This window comes from Ascidiella aspersa, chromosome 3 (assembly GCF_963924565.1).
Source record: "Ascidiella aspersa chromosome 3, kaAscAspe10.2, whole genome shotgun sequence".
Classification (NCBI taxonomy): Eukaryota; Metazoa; Chordata; class Ascidiacea; order Phlebobranchia; family Ascidiidae; genus Ascidiella; species Ascidiella aspersa.
In genome coordinates, this window is record NC_139449.1 from 9,168,206 (window position 1) to 9,192,608 (window position 24,403).

At 34.8% G+C, this 24,403-nt stretch overlaps 2 protein-coding genes across 3 annotated transcripts; both read right to left on the reverse strand.

Moving 5' to 3' along the window:
* Positions 1-3,222: 3,222 nt before the first annotated feature.
* Positions 3,223-6,080, reverse strand: LOC146159097 (small RNA 2'-O-methyltransferase-like). Its single transcript, XM_083384860.1, has 5 exons — positions 5,979-6,080; positions 5,416-5,601; positions 4,551-4,961; positions 3,669-3,739; positions 3,223-3,310 (listed from the first exon to the last, which is right to left on the reverse strand). The coding sequence occupies exons 1-5, from the start codon at positions 6,078-6,080 to the stop codon at positions 3,223-3,225; spliced, it is 858 nt and encodes a 285-aa protein (XP_083240986.1).
* A 2,296-nt stretch (positions 6,081-8,376) lies between these two features.
* Positions 8,377-23,310, reverse strand: LOC146159098 (synaptic vesicle 2-related protein-like). Of its 2 annotated transcripts, XM_083385924.1 has the most exons (16): positions 23,069-23,310; positions 22,295-22,380; positions 20,863-20,961; positions 20,160-20,231; positions 19,329-19,453; positions 19,010-19,073; positions 18,318-18,443; positions 17,515-17,643; positions 16,646-16,722; positions 16,453-16,541; positions 15,363-15,464; positions 14,698-14,809; positions 13,620-13,701; positions 12,615-12,704; positions 11,092-11,205; positions 8,377-10,037 (listed from the first exon to the last, which is right to left on the reverse strand). In XM_083385924.1, exons 1-16 carry the CDS (start codon positions 23,172-23,174, stop codon positions 9,978-9,980), a joined length of 1,533 nt encoding a protein of 510 aa, XP_083242050.1. In that variant the 5' UTR covers positions 23,175-23,310; the 3' UTR covers positions 8,377-9,977. The 2 variants fall into 2 exon arrangements, with proteins under 2 accessions (XP_083242050.1, XP_083242051.1); XM_083385925.1 differs by lacking the exons at positions 8,377-10,037; positions 11,092-11,205 and having other exon boundaries at positions 12,681-12,790.
* Positions 23,311-24,403: the final 1,093 nt, after the last annotated feature.

Here is a 24,403-nt window from a genome sequence, read left to right on the forward strand (position 1 = left end):
AATATTACTCTAAAGTTGGCACTGTCATGTACCAATTATTGTAAAATGAAAATGTAGTGTTACGGATAACATAACTCTTCGTAAGATGGCTATATATAGGTATATTGCAAAAATTGTTTTTCAATTGCCATAATACCTTTCGGTAATTAAAAATTTTGCTCCGCAATCTTTTTTTCGTTTGCGGCACACCAACAGAGCTCAAACAATTTGACGACACACCTACAAAATATATGCCAAAATCGATAGTAGAAAACATCAGAAATATATATCCTAGCAGGCAAGGAGGAAAGAAGCGATTTATGGTAAACGGCGCCGAAATTTTGACGTAATATACACTCCTTTGTAGTAAGATTTTGCTGTTTTGCAGATTTCCTAGAATTTCTGAACCTGGTCAAAGTCCTAAAAATTGTAGGCTACCCCCCATGCAATACTGTATGGTTAGAGAACAGAGGGCTTTTAATAGCATTCAAAAGAAGAAACCTGACCTTGGCGCTTTTCGCGCAAAATAAAAATGCGTTTATTTGTTTTAAATAGGCAAAACTCTATTGTAGATGCGTGACGAATGAGGTAGCCTGCCTACATAAAACGTTTTAAATAATGTTGGAAATAACGGCATTAGCCTAATAGTCTAATTTAACTAAGATGGAACTTTTTATGAATCAAACGGCGCAGCAGACCACATGCATGGGCCGAATAGTTTTCATTCAAACGATTAATAGCTCGCGCCAAGCGCGAAAGTAGATTGAACTCATATAGTTACACTTGGCTAAAAATACAGTTTGGGGGTGCATGACCTGGTGGCCTAAGGACCAAACCATAACCAATTTAAAAAATGTTAGACAAAATAACTTGTTAAATTCCGTGCAATAAATGGACAACTATCACGCGTCCACAAAATATTAAAACTAAAATAATGATAAATACCTTAAACCCAGGGCTGCGGAGTCGGCTAAAAATACACGGAATCCTACTCCGGCCCCCCAAAAAATAAACCAGAGTCCAGCTCCGGCCTAATGTGCGATTTTTTTGAGTCTGCCTTTACAGCCTGTATTTTACCCAAAGAGATTATAATCTCTTTGATTTTACCCATTCACGTAACTTAGTTAAGGTGGACGTTTAGCAATCCACTCATAGGGGTGTATCATAATTAGTCCACTCACAACACATGGTTGAAAATATTCAACCATATATTCTCTTCCACCTTTACAATTTACAGATTGCGGCAATATCAGTATTGAAATTTCGTACTGCGCATGCGCACGTCGGTTTCGGGTAGTCTTACTAGAGTCCCGAGTCCGACTCCAGCAGAACAAACCGACTCCGAAGCCCTGCTTAAAGCCCATTCAAATAGACAAATAGCCCACATTTGGGCCGCGGCCCACAGTTTGCTTACTACTGCCCTTGGAAAAGATTTTGTTAGAAATATTTTTCTTTAATTTTAAAGTACTAAAAGTTTACCGTTCGTAACTGCTGTAATTCAATAAAAACGATCGCCATTTAACTGTTTGTCTTTCGTTTAAATTACCGGGTCACTTATCCAGAGATTTATCGAACATAACAAAACGTAGTAGGTATACGGTATTTTTTTGGTTTAATGCAGGGGTTCTTAAACTGGGGTCTATGAACCCCTTGGGGGTCCGTGAACTCGTTTTAGGGGGTTCATGAAGGCCTTGTTTAAATATTAGTGTATGTTTAAGAAGTTTCCATATTTTCAAAGAAAACAGTTTAATTGAAAATAAAACGGATTTGTACTGTATGTGTTTAGACTCCATTTCACTTTCACATTTTTTGACCGAAATCAGCAGATTTATTAAGTTTATTTGTATTGTGACGTCAATTTATGACGTCATTTTTGAATGTTTTTCCTACTGTGGTCCACGCAAGGCCCAAAAAAATGTTTAGGGGTCCGCGGTAAAAAAAGTTTAAGAACCCCTGGTTTAATGGTATGTCAAAAACCAGAAATAGGGCACCAGCTAGATTTGGTCAGGTCAGGCAAACTGGAGAACCGTCTACAACACTCTTTTTTGGAAAGTTAACGCTGTGCTTAATTTAAGCCAAGAATTGAGGGGAATTTACACATACAAATTATTTTCAGGACAATAAACTTGCAACCTCACAGAAAATACCATCAGGTTGTCGTCTTCTTAATAGAGTTGTGCGCAACAGAATTATTTAACTAGCTCGATTGACGGATATAGGGTCTCTCTTTTTGCCGATTTTAGCTCTCTTATTTTTTTAGGCACTGTTCAGTGTTTGTAAAATAACTTCCATTTTGCCAAGAAAAGACCAATTTGAACACTGCATTTACTTAGAAAACGATATGGAACAGAAAATAAAGTGTGTTAATTGCACACAAAAATGTAACACAATAAGAAATGAAGCCTTGGTTATAACAAGTATTAAGTCATGAATAATTGCTCACTTGAAGGACCTTTTGGAACGATCGATAAAAACTTTTTCAACGGAACATATTACGATATGACACATGGGTTGGGCCGCTGTTTGGCCAGAAAGACACTCTAGTTATAATAAATACACGAAACATTGTGTTTTAATGGTATGCGTCCGCTGTAACAGAACAAGAAATAAATACCTGGTTAGGCTATTAATTGTCAAGTCAAAAACTATAGACTTAAGGAAAAAAGTAAACCTTAAACCAAATGGGTAGAAAAACAATAGCACGTGAACGGTAAGCATCGATTGACAACAGACTTGGACAACTAGATTTATTTTAGCTTTGTAAAATTAGATTAGAATTAAAATTAGAGCATTTTAGTTTTTCTAAATTAGATTAGAATTAGATTGTTTTAAGTTTTTTTAAATCAGATTAGAATTACCGAATTCCTAAAAAAACAAATTTCAACTAGAATCACATTTAATTAATCCAAAAAGAACGTGAATGGTAAATATGTGTTGGCTAACTTTTAAGACTTTTTATGCTTTTTAGACTGGAAAAATTACATACAAGTTGTTCCAACCAAAGAGTTTTAATTAAAATTCTGTGTTTCAACTGAGTCACTAAAAATGCGTTGGACAAAGCAGCATTTTTGAAAAATCCGAATTAGATTAGAACTAGAATTGGAGCACACAGGCAATTCATAAATTAGATTAGAATTAGCCGCATTTTACTCTAATTCAATGAATTAGAAAACTAGAATTATCTAGTTGTCCAAGTCTGATTGACAACACTTGGAAATGCAAGGGTGGTGACATTGCGCGAGTTTAATCGTTGTCCCAATCCGATTCAGTGTCGTGTTTATGAAATTCGTTGGAATTTGGTGATGGACTCCAATCAAAAGCATCCTCCATTCTGTTAAGTAGTTGTGACACAAATGTTAGTTAGCTATACACTATTTAAAATAAGTTAAAATGTATCCTACTTCAGAAAAATTATATTTATACATATAAGTAATTTTAGTCGTCTGTAAGTATTTATTACAAAACACTATTTATAATTTTGTATATAATAGTCAATTTTAAGCAGTAGGTACTACTTTTCTTTTAGTTTTCTATACAGTGTTTAATACTTTATAGTACAATCTTAACACAATTTCAAAAAACATATGTAGCTAAGCAAAGAGAGATTTAGATTGTAATTAGAGCGTATGTCAGTGTCACATCTTTTCGATAAATGATCATAGGTAACATTAAAAGGGATGTTTTCTTACTCATCATCTGTTGAATGATCCTCACAGGTGTCAAGGAAATAATCATTTGCCACCAGCACATGTTTCTCATCCTGGGTTAGGCTTACTCCATTTACGTAATGGTTTCGAAGTAACAATCTAAGAAAATGCAATTGACTGTCTGTTGGAAAAAAACGTTGGAAATTTGGTGTAAACTAAATTTAAGGTTAGACAATGTTTAAGGGATTCAAGACAAATGTAATTTTTATGCATTGCAATTACTGAATCAAGACATTTAAAAGAAACTTACAATAAATCTGCCTTGCCATGTTCAAACATGAAGAATTTTTCAAAGAGTGATAGTGGAACAGTTGTTAGATTCTTCGTGAAGCATACCAAACTAGGCTTGTATATTAATCCTTTATCGGTTAACAAAAGTAAGAAATTGTGTCTGCCAACTGGAATGTGTTTTTTGGCCATGCAGGAAACGTGGTTTTCTGCAGAGAAATTATTAAAAGGAATTGTTTTGTCTTCGGTGTCGCAATCAAATTGCCCAACGCAAGAACTAAATTGTTTGTAATGTTTTTCAAAGTTTGACGTCGACAAATTTTTATATGGTAGTCGAACATGACCGTAGAAGTTAAATTGCTTCAGGTCACGAACACATGGCACCAAATTATCATCTTCATTTAAAAATTGGTCAAAGACATTAGAAAAAATTTTTTTTATGAAAAAACGTACTGATGTTTTATTGTTATTTCTTTCATTGTGCATATCATGAATCAGCACACTTTTTATAGTCCTTTTCTCACTTTCTTTCTGACATGAGTCAATAAATTCTTTGATTACTGTAAACATATTCGATCGAATTGTTTCGGCAAATTTATCGAACGCCGTCCTAAAAGGGTAGCTCACACTCCATACCAAGCTGTAGTTGAAAGAGTTTTGACAAATAGGAATGCAACTGTTGCTTTTCTTTACAAAGACAGCACCTTGCGAACAATAACCTAAATGTCTTTGGTCAACCGGAGCTTCCCCTACGCCTATAAAATCAACAGTGTAGCCATATTTCAAACAAATGATTTTACACCATGATTTAAACTCTGCTCTGGACCACTCAAACTTGTGATCCCAATGCCGTAGTCTATTCTTGGAGTTAAACAGTACGTTAAAATCAGCATTTGGAGTTGTGATAACAACTAGATTTGGTGCAATAAAACCAAAAATATTTCTTGAAAACCGATGAAGATTTGCAGGGTAGATGTGTTCTATTAACTCAATGCAGACAACAGCATCGACGAGTGAAAGCCTTGTATCCCTTTCATGAACAGATCCCTACCAAGGAGTAAGATAGTCAAAAAAACTTCCAACTGCAAATATTATTCAAACAGATGCTTTTACTATAATTTTAAAACAACTTTTGATCAAATAAATGTTTGTCACATATATACTGTTACTTAAAGTTTTCTATGTCTGGCTTCTTGACACAAAAAATAAACAGCTTAAAAAAATTGAGATTACAATCACCTTATATTTCAGTTTATAAGTAAACAAATTTATATATTTTAAAATAACACATTTTTTCAAATAAAAAACAATTGACAGCATTATTAATGCTGTTATACAAAGAATGAAAAAAGCATATATGTATACCGTTTGAACGAAAATAGGTAATTATTTTATTGAGACAACAACTTCTATCAACAGAACACGAATATGTTAATTTTTGGATTGGTAACACATAAATACCTCATAGACTTTACTGATTAACACCAAGATATTAACTTACTTGATACAGTCCAACTTTGAGGGGTCGCACCCTGGGTACAAGAAAATCTGCTGTCAAAGGCTCCAGTCTATGGTGAGAAGACGAAAGCAACTCAGCACAGATGTCGACTCCGTACAATTCCTCAATATAAGGCTCGTGAAGGGCTAACTGCAGAAACTTGCACTCCGCGCAACCGAAATCGACAACCTAAAAAGGAGATTTTTTCCACTGTATTTGTTAAAACTGCATAGATGTTGTGTCAAGTGATATTTGCGACAGACATGCCCTTTGAATACCTGGGTTCGAAAGCTGTCAAAACATTGGTAATTGAATTGAATTTGCCTTTTTTGTATATTTTTTTAATTGGTTAAACTCTTGTCCTCAACCATCAATGTGGGATAACAATTGTAAAAGCACATGACCGTGAAAATCACACAACTATTAAAAAATTAGGATGTGCTTCCAGAGGACAGAAAAGAGTGAATTTCAAGAAAATATTTAATGTTGAGGTTTTTATGAGCTTGATTTTTTACACCATCGATAAAAGTACTTGATTAAAAAAAGGTTAAGATTAGGAACGGAACCTTTTTTGGGCGAAATGTTGATAGGACTTCAAGAACTTTCACATATCTCTGGTGATATAATGGAGGTGAAAATAATATGGAAGCATCTTGGTCTGGTTCCATAGAAATCCTTAATTTCCTTAACCGAATTTTGTAAAAGAGAACAGAATATTATTAGATATAACACCAAACTAAGAAAGATAAAATCTACAAAAAGTCATTACCGCTTCTTTGTGTGTAAACCATATCAAGTCACAAAGTATATTAAATCTGTCCTTTTTGGACAGGAGATAGATAACTTATTTGAAAATCAAAAATAGGAATCAAAATACCATTAGGTTATATAGAACCTTTTTATCTAAAAATCTTAACCTATTTTAATATCTTTCTTAATATTGTAAACTCTTGTTTGTTTTCAAAAGTAAACAACTTTCGTAACCCAGGTTACTTGTAGGTGTCATATTTTGTGCAATAAAGAAAAGATAAAGCATATGTAACTTTAAAAGTCAGGGCTGGCAATTTTTATATTTAGATAAAGTCATGCTTTCTGCATAATTAAACTCTTTTATGATAATACAGTAATAGTAGAGTAAATGCATAAATGCAAAATTTCTTTACAACAGAAAGACCAATAACTATGGTTAGAAATTAAAATAGGATGTAGCCTAGTTTTTTGAACCATCATACAGCATTGCTGCCTTGCATTAAAAAAAAAACGGATTGCGCATGCGTTGAATAATTTCTAACACCTCGGCATACCTGATTGAATAACAGTTCGGCATTATTTGCTGGGTCATAAGACTATAGACCGAAGCATGACAACAAAACTAATATACGCTTTTTAGGCTTGCAAAACATATTACATCTTACTAATTTTATAATATTGGCAAAATGTTTTGGTTCGGGTTGTTTCTAGAAAGGCGCATAAAACGAATTGACATTGTTATTTTCGGGTGGGTTAATTTGTTCAACTTCTTGTGTTGGCTTATTAAGCTTGTCCAGCGTACTTGCAATTTTTATAACAAGAATCTATGAGAGACAACTGACAAGAGTATGTCTTCAATCTACATTTAATTTTCCCGCCAATAAGTTAAAACGTCAACTCGAAACAAGGCAGCCAATACGAGTATAGCGTTTTTTTTTCGCTGTTACGAACATTTGTCATCTATCATTCGAATAGGTCAGGGGTAGCCACTAGCCAACACGTCGATCGCCACATTTTACCTGGTCGATCGCGTCGAATATGTGTTACGTCATTACAGTAGCTGTCGCACACATGCGGAACTTTATTAAAATGTCCAAATTGTTGTCTGGACAAGCCTAATAAAGCGTTCTTTGACGTAACAAATTAATCTCCTTCGCTCGCTTGGAATGAAATTAACGCTTAAAATGCCTAATAAAATTGTTCTTGTTACTATTTTCTTGAACCAGTCGATCGCAATCAAGAATAAGTTGGCTACACCGGGAATCTAGGTACGGCAAAATGTTTAAGTTCACTTCAGTTCAAAATTTTGTGAGGGTAATTTAGATTCTTAATCGCTCTCTGGATGTAATCTAATAGTAACTTTCCAAACAGGACGAGATCGAGTGATACTCATACACCGTGCAGATAACATGGCGAGCTTAAAGAGGTTTTTCGAGTGTATAATCTCCGACAGTCCTGCCCCTATTCAGTTGCACTTGTTATTCGTACCATGTATTTGATTGAGCAGTCCAACAAACACCCTTTAAAAATGAATATTTAGCAATATTCGCTTTAAACTGTCGAGTCAACAAGTCCACATTTCAACGATATAAACCAGCGGACACCCTCTTCGAAAAGAACCGTTGTTCGGGTTTAAATTCATTTGGAAGAGATGTTAAGTTGCAGTCAAAAACATCTCTCGAGTGCAATAAGTTTCCAATCTTGAGTGTGCACACTAACTCTATTGTTTTATGACGCGCAAGGCTGGAGTGACGACCAAATGAAGGCTAGTTTAAACTGGGCTACTTCTTAGCATACACAGACTAGCCTATACATTTCTCTTTAAATCATTTGGCTAAAAATATAGATCTTCGACATGCTAAACGAGGAATGAATGAATTGTTTGATTCACAGTTCTACGTCAAGTTTGAATAACTTATTTTACAGTTATCTTTTCCCTGTGCAATATTTGGTAAACGAGGAATGAATAAATTGCTTGATTCAAATTTCTACGTCAATTTTGAATAAGTTTTTTTACAGATATATTTTTCCTGGGTAATTTTTCGTCTCGTTTCACCTGTTCTGTTTTAGTTAACCGTGATGCACGGCTATTGTTAAATACAATATTTTTTTGCTCTTAATTCAGCCAATTTGCTCTACAGTGCGTCAACTAATTTTTCGAACAACCGAAATCTGTAGTATGCGCTAAAATAACACCCGCAAAATCTACTACAGTCAAATTTATTGTATATAGTAGGTAAAGACTGCATTTCTGCCATACAAGTTCGACATCCCTTAAGCATGAAATTTGTCGGTTACGCCGAGTAGAAACATACACAGTTAATCATACTTCGGCGAAAACCACGAAAAAACTTTCAAAAATGCTGCAATAAAGCTAAAATACGCCATCATTTCAGGGCCAATTTTAAACGGAATGTTGGTGTGAAGTTAAAACAGTTCTAATAAACAAGGATTTACTGTCAAAACACAATAGGTAATAAATTAAGTACGTTCTGGGCTATTATATATTGGCGACCAAATGAAACAATTAGACATATAATTCTGTAAGAAACAGAAAAAAAAAACTACAAGATACAGCACAAATTCTTAACGGGTGTTAAAAAAGCAAAAACATCAGCGGCGAGATAGGTACCTAGAATATGATAAGGTTTAGCTAATAAAGGGACATTTTTAGGTTTTGATTCCGCATGAGGTTCGCCGTTAGTTTTGCGATTTTAAAGCAATAAAAATAATATTTTAAGGTTTTTGAAATGTTAAAGTTTTCAAAAAGGTTGCGCCAGTTAGTTAAGTGCAAACTAAAAACAAAGAGTAATAAATATTTTAATTGCCCTAATAGACATATAATTAGGCTATATGCGTGTATTACGGTATTGCACGTACTCAAACAATAATTCTACAACACACGGCATGTAAGTTTGTGCAGCCTGTACGTACGTGCAAGAGTAGACGGTATAAATATGTGTAAGGGGCATGTATATTTGTAGCGTAACAACAGAGCGGGAGTGCAAAAAATATATAACGCGATTTCGAGGACGGTGTTCAATCGACAATTCAATATATTGCTACACTGTTTTAAAACACATAACAACGGTTACCAACAAACTCCTACTATTTTAAGCGACATTCATTTGGCGACAATTGACTATTTATTTCAAAGCATAAATTAAACGTTTCTGTTCAGCTCCGCCATGTAATTAGTTTTATGAGAAATTTTCGTTGTCACCAATTCAATTGGCCATTCTAGTCTACTTATTAACACTGAGTACTAAGTAAGTCGATATATGAGTTTATCAATAATATCGGCCGAGGTTCAACTCAAACTAATAAATCGGAATCAATTTGAAGCAATCTTTTACCATAAAAGTTATAAAAAAGCGTTTAATAAAAATAAAGTTCTAATTTTTTTGAAATATAATATTTTGTTTTCAATTCCATTTATGTGTTTTTCTTACTGTGTTTATCATCATGAAAAGTATGCAAAAAAAAGTTGCACAATTAAATGTAGTTAAACTGAATGTCATTTGTACTAATTGTTCAAATACTTAAAGTTATTACTGTTTCTTAGGTAGAGAAAAAATCGGAATCGGTCCAAAAACGTGAAACGGTCCACGTTTAATGTATTTTGAAAAATTTAGTGAAATTTGTTTTACGCGTGTTTATCTAAGATACAAGGGGGGAGCCTAAAATGTGTCCGTAGAAAAAAAGGTTAGAAGTCACGGAAATAGAAAGATGCACTACGTTACTACTAAAAAACAAAAACACCAAAAACTTGATCGAATGCAGTGCGTCGGAAATACTGTGTATGGGATTTGTTTTCAGTTCCCAGCGTCTATTTGAGCCATTGGCATTTCTCCAGTGGTCTTTTTGTTAGAGTCCTGAAAGACAAACACGTTATACTTGGCTGTAAAGTAATTTTCGGGACTGAATTATATAAAGGCAAGAAAATCCGAGATTTATAGATTCTTCATCCACCATAAACTGGTAGCATTTCTAGTTACAATAAATCTACCAAAACGAAAACAACTTAATTGATCATAAAGTAAATCGCAGTGTCGACTTTTATTGCTTACTGAAATCAGTTTGCCTGACCAGGTTTGTCGTGCAAGCAAAAGGCTCGAAAAATTTAGCTTTCAATTAGGGTTCTATTCAGGATCTTAGTCAAACCAGGACCGTCACATTAAAACCTACTGCTCTACGTAGGCTCAGTGGGAGATAGTTGAGAACGACTATTACAATGATGAAGTAGTGGCCCTTGGCCAACGATTTCGACATACTTATATAATTGTACATCGCGGAACTATGTCAGTTTCACGCCATTGTCGTGAAAAAATCCTAGGAGACCACCACAGCACTTTAATACTAATGCGTATCGATTGGTAGCTTTGAAACGCAATTGCTGTGCATTTTGTTCTCGCACCAAAAGCATTTTGCCATTTGAAAGGTTACCTTTTGTCCCGAGGCCAAGCAATTCATTCGGGCCAAAAATTAACATAAATAAAGTTTTTTTAATTATTGCATAATTTCTGTAAGTTTAAAAACCGCTACATAGCGTACCAGAATCAACGATATATCACAAAACTGGTTTCCGGGATTAATTTGAAAAAGAGTTTTGGGCCAGATTTAGACTTTTCGACAATGTTCCAAATTCCAACAACCTTAAAGTTAATTACGTCAAATTTAGCATCCTTCAGCTAGACCGTAAGCCCCAAGGTCAAAGATCCACCTGCTCCTAGTTCAGGAGTAGGCAACCTACGACCCGGCACTGTAAATCAACCGACTGGTTGCAAACTTTTAACGTTTTAGGCGTATATGTAAACCTTGCCATGGTAGGCAATTTTTTGGGGGGCATAGTTTCGTATATGGAGTATATAAATTAGACAATTATGGCTATCCACAAGGATTAATTACGAAATATAACCGTCTGTTTACCTGCATTGACCTGCCCTTTGTTTCGATTGGCAGCAGAAGACAGGCAAGCGCGGCAAGCAGACTCACAACTGCGTATATCGACACCGCAGCCGGCTCCGATGAGCGAAGCAGGACCTGGGTGAACAAAAGAAGCCACGTGTTGGTAAAGTTTTGTTTAGAAAATAGCGAAGTGCATTCTGCCGAATGTGGTTTATATAAATATATAGCGAAGCTCTTCTGTTTGTTTTTACAGTCGTTTCGAAGCCTAGAGCAGCGGTACTTTAAATTATATTTGGTCCGCGCTAGATTTTACATTCATCTTTTTATGAATGCGTACAACAGCCCAGTTTATAGGGCTATAATGTTGTCTCAATTGAGAAATCGTATTTTTTATTTTCGTTGTTTATATATTTAATCTGCACACTTGAAAGGCTCTAAAAAAAACATGTTCTGTCGAATCTTAACTAAACCATTACCCATTACAATTGGCTAGAACACTTATGGAGATATTTCTTTTTTTAAACTAAAACAGCGTATTTGGCGAACCAATCAAGATTTGTGTATAATTTCTCTATTATAAGAAATCAGTCTAAAATGTTTTAGACTGTATATCCAAGAAATAATACCTAAATTTATAAAAGATATTGTTAGCTACGAGTTTCGCTACCCATTAACAATGCCCGTAGTCCGCTCGAAAACCCAAATGATGCATAACTCGTTTGTTTGCAAGTCAATTCGACTCTGGAATAGTCTCCCGGCGAAATTACGGGCTGTATCTTCAGTTTCAATATTTAAAAAAAATATTGAACGTCATTTTTTCTATAAATCGACCAATACACACCACCTTTACGGAAAGAATCCTAAAATTACTGCTGTTCTTTGCATGTTGAGATTAGGCCACAGTCCACTGAATATAACATATACGTTTCGTACTTGTATTTGCGGAGCTTCTGAAACTCCAATACATTTGTTTTTTGAGTGTCCACTATTAACCGCCGAAAGGTCCGTTTTAATGAGCGCAATTTGTTCTCTGTTTGTCGATAATTCTGTAATGTCACCGACTGCGTTGTTTTCCTTGTCTAATACTACTTTGTTGAATTACATTCTGTTTGGACATCCTGATTTAATTTGCTCTGAATCTCTCATTTTATTTAACGCTGTACATGACTTTTTGTTAGCTTCTCGTAGATTTTGATGCAATTTCTTTCCAGTGTCCAGTATTAATTTATTACGTGTTGTTCCTTAAAATTGTTTGTTACTCGCTGTAATTGGTGTCCGCGACAAAAGGTTTTCTTCAGTCGTAAGACTGCCACCTGATTGTCGTTAAATCAATAAAAAAAAAATAATAATAATTGGTTTTGAAACAAGTCTAAGTTTCCCAACGTGAGTAAAACTCGGGCTCAATTTTGTGTTTTGCTCTTAACAACAATTGAAAAGCGGATCGGCAGTCAGATACCATGGCTTAAAACGATTCCACAAAGAAGCCTCATATACAAGAAGGTAAATAAACATTTTGCAACTTCTTGAAAAGTTAACTGCTTTACCTGCGCTATAAAGGGCGTGATGATGGCTCCCAGCCTTGCTACTCCACTGCACGATCCGAGTCCTATCGCTCTCACATTGGTCGGGTAAACCTGAAACGACGTTGGATTGCGAAATGTTAGCGGGTGCTTGTGGTGCTTGCGCTGCTTTACTTGGTTACAGCAAGGGTGGCACAATACTGAAATTGCTAATGTTTATAAATGCGGTATGGTAAAATGGTCGAATTCCTATTCGAGTCAAGCACAAGCTAGTTTAACAAATACCAAGTCCGTGTCTAAGTCCACGTGTTTACCTACTAATACCTACTTCCAGTCTACGTGATTGGTTATAGCTTGTAAGGCCCCAAGTTAATTCATTAGCATCACAATACTTAAAATAAAATAAAACAAATTGATTACCCCGTTCTATCACATTTGCAATGATAAATTGACGTAACAGCCAGCAAAACAAAAAAATAGAAATCAAACTGTTTAAGGCAAAAAGGAAGTCAATAATTCACCTTTACTACAAATGTTTTTATTTATGACACTTGGAAGTTATCCAAGCCTTTCGCAAAATTCACTTAAGTCCAAGTCAAAACTTTACATCATTTATTCAGACAAATTACTTCAGTTGGGCTTAATGTAAAGTATCTACACGAATGGAATGCACTTCGGTATTTTTCTGTATTCCTTTTTTTGTGAAATTGGCCTAATTTTTAGATTTTACGCACAATTTGCACATAAAGCAGTAGGCTTTTTAATTTTTTCAGTTTTTAAGATAACACTGGCAAATTTGAAATTAAATCTTATACATTTTTATATGCAAGTTGATTAAAACAAGAAGCTGAGTTAAAAGAGTTGCCTTAAAGTTATCACGCCAAAGTAAGTGTTCTAAATGTCAAAGATGAAAACTAAGAACTGACTGCAAATCGGGCGAACCCGAAATTTTTCGAGCGTACAAATGGTTATCAGGAAAAAATCCAATTTGTTATTGCGTAAGTTAATTTCCACCTTCTACAGTTTTACCTCTGGGGTGTAGACGTAGGCTGCTTGAAATGCCCCAGAAATAAAAGCCCGAGCAGAAAAAATGAACCCAATCATTGCGGTCCTGAAACAAAGTAACACATTTCAGTGGTCAATTTAAATCCTAATCTATTGTTACTGTCATTGCGAACATTACTTGGTTAAGCAATTCAATTGATACCACTTTTGACAGGAATTTACGCCTTAGAGCCTGGGTGTAAATTTCGTAAGCAAGAGATTTCTTATATTTTTATTGAAACCTTGTAGTTTTTGAAAGGCTATGTTTTCGGTCAAACAAATGTTTTTTATTTTATAACTTTTCAAGCCCCCGAAAATACTAAATTTGTTATTTAGCCAATTGTCAAAAAATACTAAATAGTTTATTTATCCAAAAGTCAAAAAAATACTAAATGTGTTATACAACCAATTGCCATTGTTTACAGTATAAAAAAATCGCGGCAATCACGAAAACTAACAATTACTTCAGATATCAACCAGGAGACAGCTGACTCGATATACGGTCTTTCGCTGTCTCCTGGGAATGTCAAATATTGCTAAACGTTTTGATTTCGACCATTTTTTTGTTTTTTGATGTTCCAAATAAAATCATATCTATCTATCTGTTATAACATTTTACTGTAGCGGAAGCTAGCATTCACATAGTTATATAGCTTGGTGTGAAGAAACAACAAGCAAAAGTCAGCTCACCGACGGATTCTAAGATGCTGCAATGCGCATTGCTACCAGCACACAGCTTAAGGCCATTTTATTTTCAAAATTTCAATTTATTTCTTGATGGTTTGCTTGAAAACAAATATTGACCACCGATTTGGTACGCTGAAAGTAACTCAAAAAAAAAAACGGTCTACAAATACCGCATACCGCAAAGTACATTCAATGTAATAAAATTGACCCATCCACACCCAAACGCTAACTCGCACCCTAACCAAATTAATGTGAGTTGCGGTATGTTTGAGTTGGACCACCTGGTTTATATTATATTTTTTGGTTCATGAGAGCAACAACTAGTGTACAGACTCTCGGAGTTGGGGGGCTAACATTAGGGTCTCAGGCTACTTACCTTGAGGTACACATTAGAAGGAGAAAGCTGAACAGTGTGAAACCGAATAGATCGACAGCCATTGTGATTTTGCGACCCGCGTACTCGATAATGGCAACCGTGATTAAAATACCTGACGCAAGTGTAAAAAAGCGGCTTTAATTTCACAAAAGCTAAAACTTTTAAAGTACTGATATCGACGATTTTTTATGTTTTGAAATGCGATACTGGTAGAAGATGCTTTGATTGAGGTCTTTCGAGAAAAAGGTTTGTTCTGATAACAAATTTATTTGATCCTGGAAAAAGTAGCTAACATTACGCACAGTTCATTTTAAACAGGTGTTAGCAATTGGGCCTCCAGCCGTCTATATAAAAAATTACTAAAGTTAAACATCATCAGATAGTTTACATGTCTAACACCAATTCAATAATCGGTTAAAAAACATCATTGGGATCCTTTTGGGCGACATTATCGGATATTTCTAAGATGAACCGGGTTAAACATGACATTTTCCCAAGCGTTAACTACTATTTCAGAAAACTTAGCAGAAACATTCATGTTAAAAACTTAAATGATTAACAAGTAAAATAATCTGTTGAAATTCACTTTTCTTAAAACCATTCCAAGGGATTACAATTACAATTTTCGGGGGTAATGTAGGCTAATTGACAAGAATTGTTCAAACCTGGGAATTCCGCCAGAGTTGTCCACATAAGATCGACGTAATCTTTTTGTGTCAACGTCTTGCAAACCATGTTGCAGTCGCTTGTAGAGTTGCTCGATACACCTGGAACATTTTTTAGGAACATGACTCAGTTGAAAGGATGTTACAGTCAAAAGTGTTAATTTGGTTTCGACCAAGGTTTAGTTTAACGAGTATCAATTTAAAAGTGAAAAAAAAAAAAAAAACGAATTTCCTGTTTTAATTAACCCGTGTTATCTGATTAATTTGTTGTGATTTAATCTTACTTTTAACCTAATTGGTTTATTGATATCCTCGCCCATAACGGGTTAATCATTTTTTTTTAAATTATATTTGTTCAGAGGGTAACAAAGTCTGTTCATTTTGGATAAAAGTCTTGTTCAATAATTTATAATCCAGAAAATATTAAAAATCGGATTTGTAAGATTCATTGACCCTTGTTATTTGATTCATTTCTTGTGCTTGCTATATTATCTTATCATATTTGAATTTTATTTCTTTATTGATAGCCCCGCCCTGAATTTATAAATCCATCTATTATTTTCGATTCTATTTTTACTCGTTTAGATTCCAAAGAGTAGACAAACGTTCGCTATTATTTACAGCTCCCTCTGCTGGTTTTAGTTACATAAAACAGTCTTTATCGAAAAACAATGTTGGACAGTGGTATAGAAAAAAACTCACTAAAACACTGGTCGCTGGGCAACATATTTTTCCAGTTCAGAGGCTGCCACTAACAAAGTGTGTTTTTCGGATAAAAGTCTTGTTCAATAAATTGTAATTAAAAAAATAATAAAAATCGGATTCCTTAAGTTTCTTTAGCCCATGTCATCTGATTCATTTGTTGCGCTCGTGATTTATCTTTCATTAGTTTTTTTTTGCTCGTTAATAGCCTCGCCCCAAATGTTCTAATCCATTAATTAATTTAAATAGTATTTTTTCTCGTTTATATTCCCTAGTAGACAAACGCACGATTCTGTTATGTACAGCAACCCTCCTCTGGGTTTCATTACGTAACACAGTCTTTCTCGAAATTAACCTATTCGGCCGAGGTAGACGAAAGTTAACTCACTAAAACAATGGCCGCCGTCGGAAGCCTGCACTTGAAACAGCTCGGTTGTCATCAGAACTAACCCGTAGTAAGCAAAGGCACAGTTAAACCTGGAAAGAACATAAGTTGGTAACATCGGTTTTCAAAACATCCTGCTTATGAAGTTATTGACAGCTGCCGAGATACATGTGAATTCGTAATAAAAGTATCTTACCAAATAATCCAAAGAAGAACCGTGGTCTTTCCGATTTGCTTATTCTCAAACAAGTCCTGAATCCGGCCTCTTTTTTTCTAAAAAGAAAAACAATAGGCAAAGTCGTGATGTGCGCGGGCTTTGAGCAAACTTCATTACCATCGGTTTTAGACATACAGTATATTGGGTATACACAGTTTTTCGTTTGTATATATATATAAGTATATTTACCAATACATTAGCATACTTTTAACAGTACAACGAAGTTATCCTAAACTTCCAAATGCCTGGGAAAACCACAGCCTCACAAGCAGACTTGGACAACTCAATTTTTTCCGCCTAACAAATCAGATTAGAAATAGCATTACCGAATTCACGAGCATTTTTAATGCAAATACAAATTATGTTCCCTGTGATTGGGAATATCAATGACACTGATTTGTTTCGCCCACATTGAGAAGTTTGTTAACCTAAATAATTACAATAAGTGATTTAAAGCCTGTTCGAACAAAACGCCGTTTGGTAAAAAGCATTTCCAGTCCAATTGCGCAACTTAAGATATTTTACAAACGATTTGACTTGGACTTCAGTTATTTTACAAACGACTTGACTTGGACTTGGGGTATATTACAAACGATTTAACTTGGACTTCAGTTATTTTACAAACGACTTGACTTGGACTTCAGTTATTTTACAAACGATTTGACTTGGACTTCAGTTATTTTACAAACGACTTGACTTGGACTTCAGTTATTTTACAAACGACTTGACTTGGACTTCAGTTATTTTACAAACGACTGGACTTGGACTTCAGTTATTTTACAAACGACTTGACTTGGACTTTACTGGGACTTCAGTCCTTTCAAATGACTTGATTACAACAGTGGTACCTGCTGACAGCAAACGAGTTTTCCCAGGGGCATTGCGGCGTTATTCTCCAAGGCGATCCGCTTAAGCGTTTCGTAGGCTTTTTCCGGCTGGCCAGAAAGCACGTGGAATCGTGGACTCTCCGGTATCCACTGAAATTACAAAAGAAAACTTAGCAAATACCACACTCATTTTTGTGCTAAACATGAACAAAAAAAAAGTTTCGACTTTAAGACGTCCTAGTTTCAACAGTAAATGATCACTTACTATAATAGGTGACTAAAAATAACTGTTACGACCGCTAAAGGCGAAAGGATTGTTAACTACAATAGCTTCTACAACTAAAATTTGTAGTTTTGATTATCATAATAATAATGATGCGTGCACTCTTAACTGGACAGTATAATTAGGTCTTGGCATGGCAGTGCCACAAGCCAACGCCAATGTAAAAATTTACGCCTTACTACAATGATTAAAATCATTGATTTTGTGTAATACACTGCTACATGAAACATGTTTGTAAAAATTAACAAATTGTTGGTCACATTTTTTCGAAATGCAATCACATTCCATTATGTATTGCAGTTTTCAAGTCACTGTACGTACAAATATCACAATCACTACAAATCCAAGCTACATTACATATAGACATATCCAAAATCATTATACATATTGAAATGATCAAAGCATTCTTTCGAATAACAAAATCTGCCTGAATCCGAATGGTGAAAACAAACGATTCTGGTAGCACATCAATGATAAAGAACATATTGAAATGATAATAAAATCAGAGCGAATGTGAAAAACAACGCGTTAATAGCTTTACCTTGCAAGCAAGTGCGAATAGGAACAAGGGAATCGCACTCAGCGCCAACAGCCAGCGCCATCCAAGCGTGGGCATCACCAGTATTGCGAGAAGAACCTCAAAACAAGTTCCGACAGCCCAAAATACCTGCCGAGCAATTCAATTATTACAAATTATTGTCAAGCAAGTAAATTGTTACGCTGTATTGCAGTGGTTCCCAAACTTTTTTGTTGCCTTTGAAAACGTTTGTTAGGCTTGTGAGTTGCGACTAACCCAGTGATGGGAGTTTTAATACTTTTTTGTTTGCTTGTTTGTTTATAACACAAACTTAAAATTAATCGCTTTTGTTTTCTGTAACAATTGCTTCGAATGTACATGTTAGGCTAAAATATTATCTTTAAAAGCATTTCATCAAAAAAATTCAGTTTAAACAAAACTGAATCGTTGTGCTATGCCGTTGAAATTTAAACGACGAACTGATTTAGGTGGTTTGAGACTCTTTTAATACCAATTTTGTTTTTGGTATAATATTTATTTTTTATTTTTCGTGCTAACATATTTTTAACTATTGTTTTATCAAAATCATAGTATCTAATAGAAAAGGATTTAGTCACTCTTATCAAACATTAGCTTATATAAACAATTCAAATAATTCAGTCAAAATATGATTTGTCATTTAATTGTGTTTGTTCGTTATACAAAAATGCTCTCACCTCAATCAACATAATGCAAGCTGCCCTTGATTTGACTGGTAGAAACTCGGCATACAAAGTGACCCTATAAAAAACATCTTTGTTACTGCTTTCGTAAGCCCGGAGTAGCAAGGCCAGAATAACTACAGAAACATAAAACTTCAGGTATCTTAAAACAATGATATTGGAGTTAAAACAAAACTGTGCGTGACTACATAACGTTTAAATTGACTTATGAACAGGATACATTTCCTGCATTACAGTGTTTTAGCTCGATAGTAAAATATCTGGGAAGTAGTAAACAAAACAAAAAACAAATTATAATTGAACTTCCACTTACGACTGGGGCACGCCACCGACTCCGAAGCCGACCAAACCACGCAGAAGCAAAACCCAAGTTAAAGTTGGGGAGAATGCACTAAGAAGTCCCATGTAGAATGTCCACACAACACACATGATCAGACCCTAGAAGTAAGTTATAATAATCAGAGCTGCAAAGTCACTTAAAAATAACCCGAGGTTGTCTCCAGGCAAAAAAAATAACCAAAGTTTGCCGACGGCCAAATGTGAGATTTTGTTGATTCCTGAGTCCGGCTCTTAGAAATTTAAATAACTAAACTAAGGTTGACATTCAGCAATTTACTTATAGTGGTGTCATATAACTCATTTACCCGCAGTACATGGTTGGAAAACAATTTATGCAATACAAATCAGTGTCACTAAAAGACATGTTGCCTTTTTTACAGTTAGCATAGTTTGGCATCAAATAAGGCAACTCTAAGCACAATTTTTTGGCAGCCAAAAATTGAGACCAGGAAAATTGAGAACAAGAATGTTAACTTACAGCACCGTATCCTTTCCTACCAACTTAGGTGTTATTTAGGACAGTTAAACTTTATTTCTTATTCATTTAAACAGGTTGAAAGGTCTTATTCGGGTAAATATTGGTCTTACTTCGGTGAGTTTATGTCATGTGTTATTTTATAATAGATATTAACAGGTATATTTCCTTAATATGTCTTTAGTGTTAATACTATAGCACTATATATAATAACAGTTTAGATATGGTTGCTGTTATAGGTCTTATTTGGGTTTCCCACGACAAAATAACATTTCTGATGGACCCAAATTTAAAACGAGACTGGGATATAATTCGGGTACAAAAACTTACAGTTCTTCTTCCATATTTATCGCAAATGTTGCCCCACATCGAAGAGCTGCACATCATTCCAATAAAAACAACCTTAAAACAAAGTTTTTAATGAATTCAGGAATTTTGCTTCATTTTAAAAACAAAAAATCATATGTGGCACATTAATGTTTTTTCATGTTATCTCAACACCACAAACCATAGGTTGGTAATGTACTTTGATCAACAATTACTGTATCTATAGAGATTATTCAGATGCAGTCAGCTATTTAAGAGGAGAAGTGTTACATGGTTACACAGTCTACAACTGTAAACTGGTTCAATCAATTATGTAGGAGTCATTTAACACTTTCACTAGCTTTTAGGCAATCTATTTCTTGATTAGTTCCACATGATTGGAACCCACTATGGCATAGTTTTGTATGCTTACTCAACTAGAAAGTTTCACCAGGCATCTGTAAGTCTACAAAAAAATCAGTTCAAACCAATTCACCAAGAACGAAAAAAAATTAAAGTTTTGTTAATATAATTTTATAAAAAACGATACCAAAATTAAGTACTTTTAATAAGTTTAATGTTAATGTTATAATTACAAATTTTCTTTGAAATAATGGAACAACACTTTTTATTTAAAAACAATAATGTGTGAAACTTATATTTACTATTTAAGTTTAATTCCAGTATTTGGCAGGTAGCATGATTTCGTACAAATCTATCGACTTACAGTGGTAATTAGTGCCTCCTGCCAACCATACAATCTCCAGTCACACTTCAGTTGAGGAGAAATGATGCTCAATATCATCAACTCCATTGCATCGGCCATCTTAAAATCATAATAAAAATACTATCAGAAGAAATGAAATAGTTTATTTGGCTTTATTTTGATTAAAAAAAATAATTTATTAGAATACCTTACTGCTTTGCTTGCATCATTGATCGACAGATTTGGTGAGTCTGCAATTTCGGTTCACTTAAAATGGCATATTACATTAGTGGCTTTGGCTAAAAGCAGTGGTTCCCAACTCGAGTTCGCAACCCCATTAGGGAGGTTGTCTGGGGTGTCGTTAGTAGTAATTTCTTTGATAAAGTAAACATTGAGAAGGAAAATCAATATGCAACTAAAGAAGGAGCAAAAGCAACTTCCAGTCTAAAGATTGTGTGTAAGTAGTTTTTGCTGCGATGACTCATAACCACTCTGGAAAGTATGGCAAGTGCAGCCGCAAAGTTTTTTTCAATCTTTCAAAAGTGCACCCCGAAAAAAATCTGAACTCCACCCCAAATATGTGAAACGCTAGTGCGGCATACCTTTACAGTGCAATGTATGCAGCACAGAGTACATCAGAAAATTGAAAAGTGTACCCGGAAATTTGAAAGTGTACCAGAGGTGCAATTTTTTTTACCTTTGTTGCACCCGGGCACCCAGATTTTTTCAGCCGTGCACCCGCAAGATCTCGTCAAGATCTGTCATACTTTCTAGACTGTGACTCTGAGACATGTTTACAATGTCACCATTCTGCTTGTTTTTTATGAACAAACCTAAAAATGGTAATGTCATGAAAAGAGCAATCAAAACTTTCTATAGCTAGTATAATTTATATACTTTTGCCGTTAATCCAGATATTTTAACCAAAAACATTCGGGCCAGAAATGGAACCATTTTGATCTAATTTAAATGTTATTCTAATTAACTTCATGGTTTATGTATTACCGATTTATACTCTAAAATTGGGGGATCGCATAAGATTAGGAAAACTGAAAAGGGGGTCACGAACCACTGAGTTAGAGTCTTCCCATAATATTTCACAAAAATATTGAAGGCTCAAGAATAAGCATTCAGCAGAGCATTTTGTCAGGAGTTAAATACCACCATGTTTATCTTGCTCATGCAAATAACATATAACAACCTCTAACCCACTTTGGAATGTATGGCAAATGCACTTGCGAGTTTTTTTCAACCTTTCAAAAGTGCACCCCCAAAACTTTTACAGTGCGATGTATGCAAATGCAAAACAGAGTCTGTCAGAAAATCATAAAAAGCACCCGGAAATTTGAAAGTGCATCTGAGGTGCACTCTTTTGACCCTTGTTGCACCCACAAGATCTTGTCGAGTTCTGCAATACTTTCAAGATTGGCCTCTAACAGAAACATTTACTCACCCAGGCACAACCAGTTAATACAGAAAGTTTCCATTGAAATTTTCCAAAGCCGATTGCCTCCACTGCATCTTCAACAGTAAATGTATCTGAAACAGGGTTGATATTGAATTAATTCAAAGGGTTCAAATCAGCACTGGCCCGAAGTGAATTGCGCCCACATTGTTGAGTAGCCGTTGTGCATAATTTCAACCAATTTTTTTAATCAAATCATTGCTGAAGGACACTATCCCCAAAAATAAGTTTCAATGCTATTCATGTTAAAGCATTGTGAAATGTATTTAGGAGAGATTACCCTGAGTTATTATAGTTAAACTGGGGCTGGCCTAGAATCCTACTGCATTTTCATCTAAGGTTTATATTGCTAACATTACTTGGGTTAGGGTGAGAGTTAGAGATAAGTATTATTATTATATTTATTCGGCGCTCTTTCACTTATGTAAAAATAATAATAATACTGCATACCACAACGCATATTGTTTGGGTTAGGGTGCGGGTTAGCGTTTGGGTGAGGGTGGGTCAAGTAATATTACGTTTATTATTAATAATAACTTGACTCACCCTCAACCAAACGCTAACCCGCACCCTAACCCAAACAATATGTGTTGTGGTATGCGGCATTTAAAGAAAGTTTTTTTTTATTAATTTTTACGTACAATAGTGAAAGAGCGCCATTTATTCTTACATATTTATGCCTTACTTGCTATTGCAACTTTGCCAATTCTCCTTTCACCAGTAAATATTTATTCACAGAGACCAGTAAATATTTATTCACACCTGCTGTTAGATCGTTGATATGGTTGTAGGTGCTGTTTGCGCCATTTTGATTGTTCGCCGTTTGTTTAGCTTCTGATTCGGCTGCGGCAGGTTCATCATTTTCCATTTTGAGGCAAGATTCGAAGGATTTTTGAACAATAAAGTGGCGCCCAATTAACGAAAACGCCTTACATTAAATTGAACTACAGGTTAAGTTGCTAAACGCTTTTACTGCGCGCCGTTGTGTTTTTCTACTGATTCATTTTATTTAACTTCACAGCTTTGGCTCACTGACACTCTGACAGTACCATGGAAGACTGATAAAATATATTTTTCTGCAACAATAGAAAAATAAATATATTAGTATTCGATGACCTGGTCAATCTTTGCATCATATTCGATAATAAAGTGCAATTCAGTGTAATATATACAGCTTATAAGCAGTTTGTTTGTACAGTTTAATGAACGTTACTTCTGTATAGTATGTTTAACAGCTGACGTTTTAATATGCTATACAGTATGAATTAAGACATAGTTAAAAGTTACAAATGCGGCAAGATTTACAGTAGTAGGTCTAACTACTAAAGTTAAACCTACTATACCCAAAGACATTTACTTTTCGCTTCCAAATTTAACAAACATCTAGGGGCAACAAACGTGACTTCATTTCGCTCAGCCATTTGCAGTGTTGTAAACTAGTCTTTTTTAAATGACGTAAGTCCCAGTCAAGTCATTGCAAAAAAACAATAAGTAAAGTCCAAGTCAATTCCCTGTAACGTCATTATTAAAGCAAGTCAACTTCAAGTCAAGTTATTGACATAAAATAAAACATTTAACTGGTATAATTGGTAAAGCCGTCCGTGTACCTTTTCTCAACTAACCAATGACGAAAATGCAACATAGGCTACACAGCAAGCGAATTGTTTTATGTGCAAAATTTAGATAAGTGAGCTAACTCAGTTTTACTGAAAAAATATTTTATGAAAACACTAAATTTAGAACCAAAGTATTTGACACTAAAACTTAATGCAAGTCAATTGTTCGAAATATTTGAGTCAAGCCATTGACCCAAAATACTTAAGTTAAGTAATTAGAAAACAGTAAGTCAAGTCCTTCCAACACTGGCAATTTGCCTGGAAGTTTTTAAGAACGTCTTTTCCTGCACTTAATCTGGTTTGCAATTACTTGACTTGGACTGTAGTGACTTCGAAGTAAATCGTGTACAGTACTGGCCATTTTACTGAATATTCTTTAACCAGAAAGGCCTTCGTTTAAGTCAACTAACTATATAAATTGAGTGATATTTAGTCAACTAAAAAGTTGACTCAAATTCACTACAACTGGTTTCCTCGAAAA